General features: G+C 37.9%; 1 protein-coding gene and 1 pseudogene across 1 annotated transcript; one reads left to right on the forward strand and one right to left on the reverse strand.

The window, feature by feature from the left end:
- Nucleotides 1-5,968: 5,968 nt before the first annotated feature.
- Nucleotides 5,969-8,807, reverse strand: LOC146905635 (uncharacterized; annotated as a pseudogene).
- Nucleotides 8,808-15,328: 6,521 nt separating this feature from the next.
- LOC146905636 (uncharacterized) lies at nt 15,329-17,276 on the forward strand. The gene is made up of 2 exons (XM_085731098.1): nt 15,329-16,141; nt 16,268-17,276. Exons 1-2 carry the CDS (start codon nt 15,601-15,603, stop codon nt 17,098-17,100), a joined length of 1,374 nt encoding a protein of 457 aa, XP_085587224.1. The 5' UTR covers nt 15,329-15,600; the 3' UTR covers nt 17,101-17,276.
- The last annotated feature ends 1,863 nt before the right edge of the window (nt 17,277-19,139 follow it).

Raw genomic sequence — 19,139 nt, forward strand, 5'->3', positions numbered from 1 at the left:
TCACTGTTGCACATACACCTCAGCAGAATGGTGTTTATAGAGCGAATGAATAGAACTTTACTAGAAAGAACAAGAGCTATGTTGAAAATAGCGGGAATGGCCAAGTCGTTCTGGGCAGAAGCAGTGAAAACCGCCTGTTATGTAATAAATCGATCACCATCAACGATGATTGATTTGAAGACACCAATGGAGATATGGAAAGGAAAGCCAGTAGATCATTCTTCTCTACATGTGTTTGGTTGTCGTGTGTACGTGATGTATAACACCCAAGAAAGAACGAAGTTGGACCCAAAGTCTAGGAAATGTATCTTCTTGGGTTATGCTGACAATGTTAAGGGGTATTGCCTATGGGATCCCACTACCCGCAAGGTTGTTGTTAGCAGGGATGTAGTCTTTGTAGAAAATGAACTGCAGAGTAAGCAGGAAAAATGACAACACTTCTAAAGAGACTTCTATTGTGCAGATGGAAGAAAAATCCAAAGAAAGTGATTCTTCTGAAGCAGAATCAGTGCACGAAGAACAAGAACCAGATGAGGTCAATAATGGTGTTCGTCGATCAACGCGTCAGACGCAGAAACCATCTTGGCAATCAGACTATGTTATGATGATCCACGATGCATTTTGTTTTCTAATTGAAGAAGGTGAACCTTCAACTTTTCAAGAGGCATTGAATGGTTCATATGCTTCTCAATGGATGACAACAATGCATGAATAAATGGAGGCCTTACATAGGAACAAGACATGGGAACTTGTTGTACTTCCAAAGGGTCGGAAACCCATTGGAAACAAATGGGTATACAAGATCAAACGTGATGGCAATGATCAAGTGGAACGGTATCGTGCAAGACTGTTGGTAAAAGGATATGCTCAGAAAGAAGGTATTGACTTTAATGAGATATTCTCTCCGGTTGTCAGATTTACTACTATCAGAGTATTGTTGGCAACGTGTGCTGCGTTGGATTTAAATCTTGAACAACTGGATGTAAGGACTTCTTTTCTTCATGGAGAACTTGAAGAAGAAATTTATATGCTCCAACCGGAAGGATTTAAGGAACAAGGAAAAGAACACTTGGTTTGTAGGTTGACCAAATCTCTGTACGGTCTAAAGCAGGCGCCCAGATGTTGGTACAAGGGATTTGATTCTTTCATAATTAGCCTCAATCACAATAGGCTGAGTTCAGACCATTGTACGTACTACAAAAGGTTTGAAGATAATGATTATATCATTTTGCTGTTGTATGTGGATGACATGTTGGTGGTAGGCCCCAACAAAGATTGAGTCCAGGAATTGAAGGCACAATTGGCTCGGGAGTTATATATGAAAGACTTGAGACCGGCAAACAAGATTTTAGGGATGCAAATTCACCGAGACAGAAAATACAGGAAGATTTAGCTTTCTCAAAAGAATTATCTAAGGAAAGTCTTGCGCTTCTTCAACATGCATGACTGTAAGCTAATCTCCACCCCACTTCCTATGAATTTTAAATTTTCCTCAAGTATGAGTCCTAGCAATGAAGCGGAGAGGATGGAAATGTCTCGAGTACCGTATGTATTGACGGTGGGAAGCCTTATGTATGCCATGATATGTACAAGAACAGACATTGCACAAGCAGTGAGAGTGGTTCTTTGGTTTATGGCGGATCCTGGTAAAGAGCATTGGAATGTTGTTAAGAGAATCATGAGGTACATTAAAGGAACCTTAGGTGTTGCAATATTTTTCGAAGGATCAGAGTTAACTGTTAGGGGTTATGTTGATTTAGATTTTGCAGGTGATCGTAATAAAAGAAAATCTACTACAGGTTATGTGTTCACACTTGCTGGAGGAGCAGTAAGTTGGTTGTCCAAGTTACAAACGGTTGTAGCTCTGTCAACGACATAAGCTGAGTACGTGGAAGCTACCCAAGCATGTAAGGAAGCTATTTGGATGCAAACGTTAATGGAGGAGCTCGGGCACAAGCAGGAGCAAATTATTGTGTATTGTGAAAGTCAGAGTGCCTTGCACATCGCAAGAAATCCAGCTTTTCATTCAAGAACGAAACACATAGGCGTTCAATATCATTTTGTTCAAGTAGAAGTGGAAGAGGGAAGTGTGGACATGCTGAAGATTCACACCAATGATAACCTAGCAGATGTGATGACAAAGTCGATCAACGCTGACAAGTTTATTTGGTGTCGATCCTTATATGGCCTATTGGAAACATAACAACTAAAGTTTGCAAGGTAGAGAGATTTTGAGAGCTCACAAAAGTGACTTTAAGTGGGAGATTGTGAACATTGGAAAAGGTTAGAGCCACTTTGATTGACTTTGATATGGAACATGCAATATGAAGTATGAAATGTGGAATGCTAAGTATGTGCAAGTAATACATGTTGGCTTGTTATTCACTTGTTCACACATGTTCATATGTTATACATGTTGAAATTGTATGCATGGCAGTAAATCATTTTGACAATTTGTCCAACTATTTTACGGTGCCATAAATTGGAGTGGTTGAGGCAATGGCTTTGCAATCCTATAAATAGCTTGCCCGTGAATCATTTCCATGCATCCCAAATTAGTAACAACACAACAACAAGCATAACTTGTTTAGAGTAGTGAGAAGAAAAATAGAGAGAAAAATTAGTTTCTTCTGTGAGGTTTCTTCTAGTTTGTGTTTGTTAGTATTCTCCTATTTATAAGAGAGAGTGGTAATTGTACTCTCCTCGCATTTAGAGAGAGGTCAGGTAATTTTCTTCCACTTAGTGAAAGTTCCCTACTCTTGCCCCGTGGTTTTTTCCCCTTATTTGTTGAAGGGTTTCCACGTAAATATTGTGTGTTTAGTTCGTATTTTCTCATCTCTTATTTTAACTACGTAATAATATTTTTTTACTCTGGTATGCAACATATACAACTACCAAGGAGTAGTAATAAGAATTACTTCAACTACCCATGCAGTATTTAAAACTATTCATTCTCCATATTCATGCATGCAACTATAAAAAGACAACATGGGTAAAACTACTCCATTCATTCCCATTTTAAATGAGCCATGGAAGCAAATCAAAAACACCCATGCAACAGAGAGAAAAAATTGTTGGAGACGATAGTTGAGGATTCACTTGAAGGGAAAGTTGATTATGAGTTTGCTATAGCAGACACAACGGGATCCAAACTTCACCCACAAGCAGCGATAATGGTAGTTGAAGATTTAGTGGAAGAGGCAGTTGAAGAACCACGTCAAAGGCAAATAGTGTTGGATATTGATCTAAATCTTCCTGCAGATATTGGATTTGATTTGAACAAGTTTACAGATGAAGAAAACCTAACTCCCAAAGAAAAAGCAGCAAGAGATTGTATGAAAATATATCTTCCTAGTTTCTGCTAAATCCCATTGCAATTTATGTCCCTTTACTACCCAAAAGTGCATGAAATGCATGTAGGAATGAAGTCAATTTATGCTTTCAGTTTTAATTTTGGATTGTTGGAGACAAACATTATTGAAAAATTCTACTAATGAAAATGGTTGGATTGAATTATGTGTTGCATTTTTTGTTCCATTTTTTTTCTTTGGGTTAGAAGCATAAGTGCTCATGTTCCATATGTGTGAGTACCTGATTCACACGTTCATGATATTCATATAGTATCTGTAACACCCATACTAAACGTATCTAGAAAGTTTAGCATGTGCATTATCTTTAGTACTGGATACATTAAAATTTACAACATAAATTCTTCGAATGAATATTTTATACAACAATGTGTGTTCGTACAATCAACAATACACTACTACTAGTCCAAAATGTAGAAAATACATCCTTGAAATCCAAGCATCCTGCAGCGGCTACGAACGAACTCTTGCTGAGTATCCATCTGGCTACAAGCTTGCTAACTCTTGCTAAACCAATCTGCTGATCTGAAACAAATAAGGATTGGGATGAGACATAATATCTCAGTGAGTTCTACCTAATCCTAGGCTATAGGTAACCTCGGGGGAAACCTAGGGTCACCACGTGTCTACAATACAACTTGCCGGTTGATTATACGTGTGTGGGCTTGCTTGCCTAGACGGTTGTGCATACTAGGTCCGTCATAGGTTCTTCGTATCTCGGCTCAAAGGTCTTGTCTTGTTCTACATGTCATGGCGGTCAAGGGAACCTAGAACCGCTATGTTAAGATACGATAAACGCATCCAGACCTAAACATACGTCATTCATGACATTATCCTAGACCGAACGACCGGGGAATACTAAAATCGTCTTCGGTATAACTTCTTGGTCTTATCTTGATTACTAAACTTATACATAACTTGCATCTTATCGTAAATGTAGCATATCATTTCATGTTCATTCTTTAAGTTAGGGGTAGCGTTGAACAAACAATATTATTTGAGTTCATTTTAAGGATTAATCCCGAGTGGAGTAACCCCGGAAGTTAATCCCTTACTTGACCGATGAAAACCTAGCTAAGGTACATCAGACTCCCTCAGTGACGTGCGGGCCTACCTTGCGGAGCATATCCCGTTCCTCTTATGAGAACCTCTCGTATCCCCCTTGGCGTGGATAACGGAAAGACATGACACCTACATCTTACTTTATGGTCTTGACCATATATGATACTTGTCTTAGTACTTGATTGCTTATTCGTTCTTACTTATAGTAAATAGACTATAACAACCAGTTCACTACCTAACTTGCTTAAGGTTCTTGCTAACTTTCTAGGTTCTCGACGGTCTATGCCGAGGCTCTATGCTTTCCCCATTCTTAGTTTATTGCTACCCGAATAAACATAATCTCTCAAGAATATCTTTGTAGATGAAAGATGTTTGTATGTCCCATGCATTTAACATGAAAAGCTTGATCGTGATGCCACTTTATGTTATTAGAGATTGAGGGTTTTCTTTATGTTAATCCGTGTTAAACAAGTGGTTTCGGATGGTACGCAAGGCCCCAAAGCAAGCTAAAAGTGGAACTTGATCTGCCATTTTCCCCAGAATTTCGCTGATAGCGAAATGGCTCTGTGAGCTGTCTGGAAATTTGGCTAATAGCCAAAATTTGGCTATTAGCGAAATGGTTCTGGGGAATTTCGCTAATGGCGAATTTCTTCATACCAGAAGTGCAGAAAATGCAATTTTTAATGTTTCACCTCAATTTCCAACAACCTAAGGCACCAGAATCAACCAGTATACATAAAACTTAAGGAAAATGAAATGCATAGCTCTACAAACATGTCTCAAGCAACAATTGATATCATAAGGGTACTAAAACTCATTCAATCCTAAACTAACATGCATGATTCTTCACATAAGATTGCACAAACCATAGGTGGGTAATCTATCTATAGAACTCACATGATGATTAACAGCACTCTTCAAGCTTTAATCCAACTTTAAACTTTAATCAAGAACCCTAGCTCTTAACCTTGATGCATCCTTGATCTTTAGCTCACCGAACAAAGCCAAGCTTCAATCCATTCTTTTAACTGTTTCATGTTCATGAAGTTACCATAATTTTTGCTTGATTACCACACATTGATCTTGGAAGAGTTTGATGGATTGGAGAGGGAAAGGGGGCGACATTTCTTAGAGAGAGGGAGGAGAAAAATCTTAAACTTTCAACCTAGAGAGAGAGAAGTAACATGAAGTTATGAAGGTTTTGGCCCCAAACATCCTTATATACCCCTTGATGCAATTACTAAAATGCCCTTCATCTTAATTGTTCTTTCTCTGACACTGATAATTCAACCCATGTTTAACTGACATCACATAATAAACATTCTCCGTCGTACTTGCTTTCAATGAATATTCGTCCTCCGACATGTTTGACTGATAATATTCCAATAATCGTCGAGTGGGATATTACAGTATCCCACAAAATAAATTTATAAATTGAAGACACAACAATTGATGGAATTAAAATGAAAATAAATACACAAAATGAAATGATTTGCTTTGGAATTAAGAAGCAACAATTGTCTTTTTTGGAACAAAATCTAGTTTAAGAAATTGAGAACCTCTTGCACCAAATTAGAATCACAACTGACATTTGCTGGTAGTTGTCCTTGTCTTTCCAACACTTTCTTTTTCTTGTGTGAATTTCTAAACTTGTTTGATCCTTTTGCTTTCATTATCTCCTTCATGCACATTTGTAAAGTCAAGAATATATGATTTGACTTAATTGGTGAAAATTGATGAGTCAATAATTAGTATTTTTAATTTAATATTTTAGTCCTTTTTAATTAGATTTAAGTTTATTTTATTTTAATATTATTTCCTTTTAGAGCTATTTTACTTCAGTTGCATATTATTATATTTCAGGAATAAATATTTGATGGATTGAGTCTTGGAGCAAAAGAAAGGAGTTTGGAGCTGATTTGGAACAAATATACGAGGATTTGGAGACAAAAATATGTCTCCCCCAAGTCAGAAGCTTGGCATGGCTCGTGCTCCCACTAGCACGGCCGTGCCACCTCCCAGGATCTCCTTTTGCTTAGATTTCAAGCTACTCTATTTAGTTTTGACCAAAAGGCCCGCAGTTTCTTGTGGAACATTCTAGTGATGTATTGCTTAGGTTTTAAGTCGAATGTAAACTATAAATAGAGTAGCTAGCCATCACAACAAATCATCTTTTGTTCTTGGAATTCAATAAATGACAATTGTCTTTCTTAATAAAAGTTCTTTCTTTATTTCTTTACTTTCTTGTTATTTTATTTATGCTATTCTTCTTCTTCTCTATGTCTACGATGAACATGAGTGAGTAGACTTCTCTTGTCTTGGGATTGTTGGATAAGTCTAATGACATAATCCTAATCAAACCAAGCTTTAACCCTAATTTTATGTAACCCTAGTTTCTAATCTAAATTCACCATTTTAACATGAATTAACCATTATTAAACTGTGGAAACGAAAGTGGAGGGTTTGATAATTGTTAATTCATCATCTCAAATATCAATTCATAAAACGAAAATGGAGTCTTGATATTCGAACAAGTGAATTTAGACAAGAATTGCAAAGGCAGCGAAATAGTCTTTGCAATTCTTGAGACAATGGATGTTTCAAACCTTAAAAGCTTCTTCTAGTAATCAAATCAGCGAAATAGGTTTGATTGCTAGAAGAAAACTCTCACTGGACTTGGAAGGAAAAGTGAGGGGCTAAAGGGAAACCGGTCTTTAGAAATTAGGTCTAACATAAAGTTATAAGTTAAGGTTTTGGTTTGTGAAGGACTTGTCATTATGATGAACCAATAATCCCAAGACTTCTTTTATTTTTATTATTTTCTTTTAATTAAAAATCAAAACTTTATAACTCAAACTCTTTTCTAATCATTGCTGAAAGTTAATTGAATTCATAACTCCCTGTCGGAACGATACTCTTTTATTACTACATCGGTAAACCGTACACTTGCGGTTTTACTCATCAAAAATTCATCAAATGACATCTCCACGACATTAACAAGTTCATCAATAGTTTGGGATACATTTTTTTGTTGTAAGGACTGAATAGCATGAAAAAAAAATCCTAGATCAAGAACATTTAATTAAGGCGAATTCGGAGGTTTGAACATCAGACGGATATCAAATCCATTTTTCTTAGCAGCTTCACAAAATTCTTCATCATTGATATCAATATGTGTCCTAGAATTGGCTTGTTGAATAAATATCGGATTTGCAATATCTTCAATCGGCCATTTGTCCATGACAGAGGGTAATACTTTGTTTATATAAAATGATCTTATAATAGCTCTAGTGACTGAAAGGATTGGTTTAGTCTCCATTGTACCAGCCACTCTATTCACACTAGTCCTTTAAGCATGCTCTCTTATGACAAAAGGAAAGACGCCAATTTTTCCATCGAATGTTACATTTCTATGTGAATCAAATCTTGGGCGAGCTACGGCAGCCAAAAACATGACCTTTGGGAGAAAATGTTTGCTTACACAATTACGTATTGGATCATCTTCATCTTGCAACAAGTACTATTTCTCATTTTTTTTTTTGCCATAGAGAACCATTTCTCATCAACATGAATAATGATGTACATTTCCACAAAAGTTATTGGCATCAAGCATTTTAATGCAAAATTGTAATCTTGCTCTTTTGTTTTCTTCCTTCAAGAAAGGCTTTATAGCATTTGAATGCTACCGTATTTTCCTGGACTGTATAAGCCGAAATAACGTACTCTTGTTGACCTCTAAGGCATGGGCTAAAGATTCAATTGTTTTCCTTTTATGCAAAGGCAAATCATGAATTTTTTCCAAATCAATTTCTTCTCTCTTTCGACCACCTCTTGACATTCTGTGGGATACATCAACATGAGCACCACAATCTTTTGCTCGTTTCCAAATGCGTTGAACGGCTAATATAGGAACCAAAAAATGTGATGACACCTCTCGTGTTGCATTTCTTCCCAACTTCCATCAATACTCTTCTTCAATAACATCTCATATATGTCTCTTCTTTTATCGTTGGACATGTTTTTTCCTCTCTTATTGATAGTAAACACTTGTGGTAGTGGCAGGTCCTCATTGGCTTCCTCGTGATTATCAATAGCATCACCTAAATGAAAAATAATGCATTTGGATATATAACAACACATGCGAGAGGTTTTCAATTTTGATATAAGGAAATAATATTATAAAAATTTGTGATACAAGTAAATAATGTGAAGATGGTAGTAGTAGTAGTAGTAATAAGATAGAGGTTGGTGCAAAAATAAAATAAAAAGTGAAATTCTAAATACCATCATATTTGAGTTTTCTAGTTTCACATCCCACTGGTTATTGAGAAAGTCTTCAAACTCTTCATCCGACTGATTGAAATAGAGGAACATCATCTTAAGTGACAAGTGGTTCGTTGTTCAAGTCTAGTGAATTTGGAGAATTCGCCTCATAGTTGAAAAAAGGAAAATTTAAATCTATTGCAAAAAAGGGAACGTTTATGTCAATATTTGTATCCATAACTGAAATGTCATTATGAAGTTCAATTTTATAAGCAAATTTGAGGGATTTGAAATATTAGATTCATACTCCCTCAGTTCCTTTTTAAGTATCACTTTTGGAGAAATTTTTTGTTCCTATTTAACTGTCACTTTCAAAGTTCAATGCAACAATAAATGTTGTTTTACCAACATTACCCTTAATTATTTATTGTGGAGAGAGAAATATATGAAATAAAATATTAAATGACTAAGACTATTATAGTAAAAGTATAGATTATTGTATAAGAAAAAGTACCATTTATTAAGTGTCTTGGTTTGCGTAAAATGTTAAAAAGTGACACTTAAAAAGGAACGGAGGTAGTAAAAATGAGTGGGAAAATTTAAAAGCCTCAAAAGTATAAGGTGGGAAATACGAGTAAATGTATTGGTGGGGAAAAAAATTGGAAGGAAATAGTGGGAAAAAAAAATTGTACAACTCCCACGTTAACTTTAAAGTTGTGTGATAAGTTTGAGAAAATTGGAAGTTTAAATAATAAATGCAATTTGTATGGTGAATGTCAATAATTAAGGAGATTGGAATTTTGAGAAATAAAATCAATGAGTAAATATGCAATAGCCAAAAAACATAAATAAGGGCAATTTAGTATAAACCATACAACTATTCCTTTAATGATTCCTTAATATTTGTGCAATCAACAAAAACATCAAAAGAAAAGAAATGGAGGGAGTAACAACATGCATGATTTCAAATTGGGTCACTGATGCAGTTATTATAGCCAACTACCTCATTTCATTTGTATTGAATTAAAATGGTTGACCATTAAATACCAAGCACACCTAACACTTTGTAACATATACCACGCCTCTATTCTATATAAATCTACAAAGAGTACTCTCATTTTCTATCTTCTATAAGCAAAGAAAATATTTAGAGGAATCCTTGTGAGAAAAAAGTATATACTCCAAATATAAAATGGGAAAGGTTTACGTTGTCTTCGAAGGTAGGAAACATGGGGTATATATGTTTCATGGCCTAACACGTTTGCTTAAGTTCATGGTTGGTCGAATGGTTCACAAAAGGGTTACAACACGATGGAACAAGGAGAAGCTCCATACCAATCTTATTATAAGGATGTTGGATGTGCATATGTTAACGTTGAACGCAATACTCAATATGAGACGGGTCAGTGTTCATATACCAACAACATTAGTGATCATGATGAAGTTCCATATTGTAAGTATACTAACGTTTCATATTTTGTTCTATATACTCATGTTTACTGGTGTTTAATTTTTCATGTTATATTCTTTTCATTTTTTTATGATTATAAGTTTGCTTGACATCAAACATGGTTGAAGATACATCTACAACATATTTTGTTCTACAAGATAGTACTAAAAAACAGCTAGAAAAGGTATACAATTGCATGAGGATCTAGGCACTAGTTTATAGTTTGCATGATGTCATGGATGTGGAAGGTTTATAATATTTCAGGTATTCAGCTTGTTTGGCAAGTCCTTTGGTTGGAAAACCAACAGTGTCCATCAATCGTTTTGCTAAGTCAGAATATGACGCAAGAGATGATGCTACCGTGGGTTTACTCCGCCGTCTGCTAACGGCTACCGGTGGGAAAATTCATGACTACAATTACTATAACTTAGTACTCCTTTCAGAAAATATTGAGAAGTTAAGGGGTGAAATCTTTGAGTTGAAGATGGTGATAGCAACAATGAAGCTGAAAATGTTGTTCATAACTGTTGTGGTTGATATAATTAGTATTCACGTTCCTCATTGCTTTAATTTGCTAGTTTGCACCATGCATGTTTTTCACATCTATGTGTGTATTGTAGTGGGTTCACACCCACAAAATGGAATGCTTGTCTAGGTCAATTCCAAAATAGTGCAACATCCCTGTTATTTGTAATCTCTATTTGCATGGTGTATCAATTCTAGTTTATTTTGTAGCTAGTAGCATTTTGTTTAAGTATCTTAATATTTATTATGAAACGGTCGATGACAATTACTAAATGACACATATAATACATGTATCATATTCACAATTATTGTAAATATTATACATACGTATTTCTAAGTTTATTTTATTATAGTTTAAATACTTTTTTAAAAAATTAGCCGAATAAAAAAAAAAAATCCTTAAAATGTTATTATAAAATAGGACGTGAATGCTACATAATTTGTATGCAATGTCTACACTTAACTCTACAAATTTTCTATCCTTAACTTTCACGTATGTAAACAAATTAATTACAATAGGTGAGCTGCTCAGTGAAACGTTCTAGGAGGAGTCTCAAGAGCACTCTTAAAAAGTAAAGGAATAATACACTGTTTTCACTGCTTAGAATCTATCCCATCAAACATTCAAGTGTTCCCCTTTTATAGTCCTCAAAGTGTTGGTTTAATGGACCTTTCTCTGATCATTCAAGGCTCATTGAGTTGTGATCCAGAGCCTTCTATTGGTTGTCTGCTTTAAGTACGGCCGCGCGTGGACTAGGAAGCGACTCATCCGTACTAGGCGCGTGGAGTTGAGACGCGATGATCGTTCGTACGTGACATGTGGAATTAAGTTAAGAGGAGATGAGCTGACTGGCTTGACTTGAACAATCAGACCAGTGTTGACTGAAGGCGTACTGAGCTGGCTGGCTTGACTTAAACAATCAGACCAGTGTTGACTGACGGCGTACTGAGCTGGCTGGCTTGACTTGGCAATCAAATGGGAATGGTCTAACCATACCAGTCCACAGTCCACCAAGCGTCAAGCCTGTTAAGGCGTAGACGTTTGTTCTTTAACCCGATCGATCCGTGCCAGTCCACAGTCCACCAAGCGTTAAGCCTGTTAAGGCGTAGAAGTTTGTTCTTTAACCCGATCGATTTGTGTCAGTCCACAGTCCACCAAACGTCAAGCCTGTTAAGGCGTAGACGTTTGTTCTTAAACCCAATCGATCCAGATTCGTGTAAGTTCATAGTCCACCAAGTAACTAATTCGTGACCAAGTTATAAACACTAGTTTGATTCAAACTTATGTCATTTATCATGTATTGTCCCATCACTGTACCTCCCTCATTAATGTTTCTTTATCATCATCATTGTTCAGCGGCCCCCACCACATCCTTTGTTATTTTCCTGCCTATATATACTAAGTTTTTATTTCCTCATTTTCACACTACTACATTTCACTCTTTCATTTTTACAGTTTTGGCTCTTTGCTGTGGAATTTCATCCTTGTCTTGCTACCCACAACTCAACTCCTTCTTCACTTCTTCACAGGTATTAACTTATTTTCCTTTGCATCCTTGTCTTGCTACTAGTCTTTCTTTGCTGATTTTGAAAAAAAAGTAAACATGTCATGCTCCTCTTTCCTACTCACGTGTTGGCATCCTCAACTAAATCCCTCCATCTAGCTTTTTAATTGCAAAGGTTGTTGCCGTCAAAAGATGAGGAAAGGCGCAACCAACCCATTGCCAACTCGACTCGGCCCGACTCACCGAGTCAAATCGGCCATAACAGCCTTAAAGCTAACAACACAACAGCATACTGAACTCCACTCAACTCAAACTCACCGAGTCAACTCGACTCTTCCCAACTCACCGAGTTAATCCACCAACTCGTTTTTTATCTTTAGTCTGTCTTTCGCCCTCACTCTTCTTCATCTCCATTAAATACAATAGTGAGGCATAGTATTAAGAATCACTTGTACTATCTTATGATCAGGGGCGGACCTGGACTCCCAATATTGGTGAGGCACAACTTTTTATCAAATAATTAAATACCGAACATGGGTTAACTACCGTTTGCAACGAGCAGCAGATAACTTGCATCACAGTTATTAGAGTAAATTTTGGGTGTAAATGAGCAATTTTCAAAGTGAGAAGATTAATTTTCAATAACATGTGCAAATATGAGACCCAAGCCCATAACAACAAACACATTTCTGCTTCTGCTTCTTTCTGCTTTCTGCTTCTTTCTGCTTTCTTCAAACAGAGTGGCGGTGCTGCTTTCTGCTTCTTCTTCAACACATTTCTTCATCCTTTTCCTTTCTTACTTGAAGGTTCCATGGTTTCTGCAAGTGATTTCTTCTTCTTTTCCACTAGTACTTTGCTTGTGATTGAGGGATTTAGTTTCAGTTTATTGTTTTAATTCATTGTCTTCATATATTAAAAAAAAAAATCAGCTTGGTTTGGTGTGGCACTTGCCACACCAGGACCTGTTCAGGTCCGCCCCTGCTTATGATTATGATAGTTGTACCATCTCTCTCATTAAATACAATAACTTCTGCTATCATTTGAGTTTTGTAGAGAAAACTCTAATTAAAGTGACAAGAAATTCTAATAAAAGTGGTGTGGATGTGAGAGTGCATGTTGTAAGAATCTATTTTTTTTTTTATCCTTTTTAGTAGAGACATGCTTGGCCTAGAGTAGAGAAGACAAGGACTAGTAGAGAAAAAGATAAAAGGACGGGTAGAGAAGAGAGTGACTAGTAGAGAAGAGAGATAACAGGACGGGTAGAGAAGAGAGTGACTAGAGAAAACAACAACACCTAATAATATATTACAAATTACAAAGTGTTGTTTCATGCTTTCCTGCTTTCCTTCATATAAGACAAATGAAACAAATTGGTACTCTAAGGGACGGGAAGCACTTGGGTGACATAATGTCACCGTGACATTAAATTTGAGCCACACAACACACATTGCCACATAATATCTGAACCACACAACACATACAACACATCTGGGCCACACAGCACAACACATTTGTGTGGTCCAGATTTAATGTCACAGTAACATTATGTCACCCAAGTATTTTCCAGGACCTATGCTTTTCTAACTGCCATCCTTGGTAATAAGTTTTTGTCCCTTGTGTGTTGAAAAGTCAAAAGGATGGGTAGGATAGAGAGAAAAGGGGACGAGTAGGGTAGACTACCAAGTAATGGTTGCAACTATTTTCTTTCTTTCCACTTCTTGTAGTTCCTGCTAGATAGCAACTAGAATAATAATAATAATAAGTATACACCCACACAGTACTAAGCTTCTTGTTTACATGTATCAAAGATAGACTTGAAGTAATATTTCATAATCATTTTTTTTTTTTTAAACAAAATTCATAACAAAAGTGAAAGCCAAAACGTGGGTCTAAAGCGTTCAGCTGGATTTCATATGCTGCTATTCTTCTCTACTTTTCCATGACATGTGGTTGTGATTTTTTTTTTTTACTTTAAAGTTTTAATGTAATAAGCTTTGCCTCATGTGTGTAAAAAAGAAAAGTGGCGTGTAGAGTAGAAAGAGAAGAGACGGGTAGAGTGAGGAGAGAGTGGACGGGTGTAATAGAGAGCTAAGGCTGCCAAAGACTTTATAGTACATCTAGTTAGCAACATGCCTTGTACTCATAATAATAATAATTATATTTAGTAAGTTTTAACTCATGTATCTATAAAAGTTACAAGGAAGGGTAGGGTGGGATAGAGAGAGTGGGGGACGGGTAGAGTGCATGGGTGTGGGGACGGGTAGAGTGCAAGAATTCTTACCAAGGGCTGCTTATACCATTTGTACTATTATTATTAATTAATACTCCCTCCGTCCCTTAATGTAACCCCCCTTTGCATTTTTCACATTTCTTAAGAAAAGTTGTCAGTGTAATTAATGTGTCTGTTTTGTGTATTAATATTACCAAATTGTCCTTTGTTTGTATGTGTATTAAATTTGACTATTCATATTTCAAGACAAGTTAGTAGTATTAATTAGGGGTATGTTTAGGAAAAAAAGTAATAAATGCATCTAGTAATTTGAAAAGGGGGTTACATTTAGGGACAAAAATAAAATCAAATGAGTGGTTACATTAAGGGACAGAGGGAGTAATAACAACAATAGTAGTAGTGAAAGTGGATGGGTGGAGAACTTGTATTGTACAGCTAATTCATGTTTCAAATTATATATTTCAAAGTACAAGCCCAGTGTCTTTTCCATCTGCCATCCTGAGAAAAGGGACGGGTAGGGTAGATGTATGGTTTGTACCTTCTCGTTTTTTTTTTTAAAAAGATATAAAATATGTTTTTTACCTCTTGTTTGATAGCTTCACTTGATAAATAAAACATGCTTGTACTGGTGAGGAGTGAGATGGGTAGGAAGAAGAGAAAGGACGGGTAGGAGAGGGAGGGTAGATAGAGAGAAAAGTGAAAGGTAGGACGAGTAGGAGATAGAGAGGCCGGGTAGCTCACGGCTGCGCTTTTTATGTACTTATCATTATACATAACAACAACTTTCTTGGTATGTCTCACTCCTCTTGCCCAACCCGCTCTTCTTTTTTCTTTTTTTACTAGTTCTTCACTTGATGATACAAATATATCTATCCATCAATATGCCCTGTACATACAATAATAACTATGTATTTGCTTGTGTCAGAAACTAGTGCATTCAATCTTTCATGAGTGATCAATCCGCGTCTAGCTCTTCTAACTATCCTTCCTCCGTAGCCATGTCGGAAGAAAGTGAGCCTGATTCGGTGGCCGAGGAAGTTCGTCAATCCTCCATCTATGATGACTATAACATCATCTTTTAACTTTATGAATGTTTAACGAAGCCCTCCCGGAAAGGTTTCTTTGACATCTTCCCTTGCGAGAAAGGAGAGTTTGTCTATCATTCTCCGTCTAACCCAAGGACAGAATACTATACCTATGTATATGATTGCTTCTTTTGAAAATTGGGGGTTCGTCTGCCCTTTACTGATTTTTAATGAGATCCTTCGAATCCTTAATGTAGCTCCTACCCAACTTCATCCAGGAGCGTGGTCTTTCATTCGCTCTTTTGAAGTTATTTGCCATGGAGTCGGTTTTTCTCCGTCTGCCTACGTATTCTTTAGTTTTTTCCTAGCCAAAAAAAGTACCAACAACTTATGGGTGTGCATGAGTAACTTTTCTGGTCGCCGCCTCGTCATACCCTATCATGCTTCCTGGAAAGGAATACATACTTTTAAAGAGAAATTCTTCCGCGTCCGTCCTGGGCCCAACTATCCCCGATTGTTTCATGACGAGTCTGGAGATCCTCTATTTCCTTTATATTGGACGGAAAATCCTCGTTCTAAAATTAGACTTCGTACTCTACCAAAATCTGATGTAGACGACCAGTTGATCTCGCTATTGCACCAGGCTACGCCTGTCCCGACATTGAAAGTGCTTGGAAGTGAGCACCACCGCGAGAAACTAATCTCGTTATTGAGTAATTATTCTTCCCCTACCCCTCTAATTCTCTTTTTCTCTTTTAATATATGTACAAGACTTGTTTGCGTCTCCACATCAATTGTGATCGTGATTATGCTAACACTTTAACACTTTTTTTTTGCAGGATCAGCCGGGATGGCACCACTCACCAAGGAAGAGCGTCATGCTGCTAGGGCTCAACAAGCTGTGGTGCAGGGGATCGCTCACTCCAACCCTGGACAAAACGAGCACATTGGATGTTCCATCGCTCACCCAAAAGATCCACCTTCCAAGACGAGCTCCAAAAGAAGTCATCCAAATACTTCTATGGTAGTGACCCCCGAAGTCGTCGAGGAACATTCTGAGCCTGAGGTTTCGAAGCCTGCTCCTTACGTGTCTCCATTGGGAACTTGGCATGCCGAGCTAGCGGTTGGCAAATCTGGAGGTGCGAACCCCTCACTGTGGGATGTTGATTTTCCCTTTAACAAGGTTTTGAATCAGGCCACTACCTCAGAAGACACAGCGATGATGGAACATCTTGGAATCTATAAGTCTCTACAAGCCATGAGAACTTACTCTTTCTGGACGAGTGCTCTAGCTAACTCCACCGAGAATCTTTGTCGTTGCCAGCATGATTATTTACTCCAGAATTTACAACCATTGAAAGATAAGGTCAATGTACTTGAGAAACGGTGCGAAGAGTTGGAAGGTTTATATAATCATGCTACTAAGAAGTTAGAGAGGGCAGAGACGGACTTGAAAACCTCTAATAGGAAGTTTCATGCTCTAAGGAAGGAGAAATCTGAAATTCAGTCTCTTCTGGTCTCCGCCCAGGAAACGCAAGACGCGCTGCAGACGAGGATCACTGAACTTACAAGCCATGGGTTAGCTGATTATGATAATGGCTTTCAGGAGGCTCTTGACCAGGTTCGTGAGAGGTTTCCGACCCTTGATCTTGGCGAGATCCTTCCAGACTAGTGGGGACGTCGTGGAGTCTATGGATAGCTGATATTTATTGTGTTGTATTTGGACTTATGTTATTTTATTTTCCTGTAAGGCCGTTTCGGCCATTTGCATTAAGTCACTTTTGGGCCAAACTATGTTGTATTATTTCACTTTCGGATTACTATGGTATCTCTTGTTATTGTTGTGTACTTCAGCATGCTCTCTTTTACTATGCATTTCTCTTACCACGTAAATTTGTCAAAGTCTACACTGATACTCGCTCAGGTCTTGAGGGTGTAGCTCTACTCGACCATCATTATTTAGACGTCCAGGAAAGTCTCTAACGGATCTCTCCCTATAACGTAGATTTGCCTACGGGTCGGGTCTATACTGATACTCGCTTAGGTCTTGAAGGCGTGGCTCTACTCGACCACCCTTATTGAGACGTCAAGGAGAGTCTCTGACGGATCTCTCCCTATAACGTAGATTTGCCTAAGGGTCGGGTCTATACCGATACTCGCTTAGGTCTTGAAGGCGTGGCTCTACTCGACCACCCTTATTGAGACGTCAAGGAGAGTCTCTGACGGATCTCTCCCTATAACGTAGATTTGCCTAAGGGTCGGGTTTATACCGATACTCGCTTAGGTCTTGAAGGCGTAGCTCTACTCGACCACCCTTATTGAGACGTCAAGGAGAGTCTCTAACGGATCTCTCCCTATAACGTAGATTTGGTGTATCCTGCAGGAAAATGGCCTCGATTCAATATTACAAGAAATAGGTAGAAGTACAATACAAAGATCCAACAACTATTGACATAATGCCTTCATTAAAGCTCTACTTCTAACATACTAGACGACTATTGGCATAATGCCTTCATCAGAGCTCTGCTCTTAACATACTAGACTAGCCATAATGAAAATAAACATAAGACTTGGCCATTTCCCTCGATTTGCTCCCCTTAGCTGAAGTAGTAACGAAGGTTCGCTGCGTTCCAAGTGCGTGGCACGTTCTTGCCATCCAGACGCTCCAAACGGTAAGCTCCTTTTCCCACCTCGTCTTTCACTCTAAAAGGTCCTTCCCAGTGTACGTGCAATTTCCCTGGTTGCTCTCCTCCTGGCTTTTTCCTCAGCACTAAGTCCCCTTGCTTGAGACTTCTCCTTCTCACCTTTGAGTCATACCTCCGTGCTTCTCTTCTCTTACAAGCTTCCTCCTACACCTGAGCTTGTGCTCGAACCTCTTCCTGGAAGTCCAAGTTGTTCAGTAGGTTACTATCGTTCACTCCTTCCAGTGTGAAAAGGACTCTTGTGCTTGGATCCATGACTTCAATTGGAATCATAACATCTGATCCATACACCATCCTGAAGGGAGTTTCCTGTGTGGATGAGTGCGGGGTAGTGTGATATGACCACATCACCATTGGTAACTCCTCTACCCATAATCCTTTAGCTGCCTCCAATCTCTTCTTTATACCTTGTAAAATCACCTTGTTCGCTGATTCAGCTTGACCATTTGATTGTGGATGCTCGACCGAGGTAAAATTAAGTTGTATTCCCCACTCTTTACAGAAATTTGGCACAGATGAGCTAGTGAATTGAGTGCAGTTGTCACCTTGAAGTAGTCCACTGCCACAATCAAAAACTTCACCTGACCCTGTGCTAAAGGGAAATGACCTAGGATATCCACTCCCCACTTGAAAAAGGGCCAAGGCGAAATCACTGAGCTTAGGTATTCAGGAGGAGCTTGATGGAGGTTAGAGAACCGCTGACACTTGTCACACTTCTTGACGTACTTGGAGCAATCTTCTTTCATGGTAGGCCAATAGTATCCTGCTCTAAGTACTTTTGCTGCTAAGGCTCTACCCACTATGTGAGTTCCACATACCCCTTCATGGACCTCAGCTGTTACATATTCGGCCTGCTGGGGAGCCAAGCTCTTCAGGAGCGGGCTAGAGAATCCCCTCTTCAAGAGTTGATCAGCGATAACCACAAACTTGGATGATCTCTTTTTTACTTTAAGTGCTTGTTCCTCCTCACTTGGAAGCTGACCATCCCTTAGATAATGGATGATATCTC

Source organism: Medicago sativa, chromosome 7, assembly GCF_051527215.1.
Source record: "Medicago sativa cultivar Bolivia chromosome 7, Bolivia_mono, whole genome shotgun sequence".
In the NCBI taxonomy this organism is placed as follows: domain Eukaryota; kingdom Viridiplantae; phylum Streptophyta; class Magnoliopsida; order Fabales; family Fabaceae; genus Medicago; species Medicago sativa.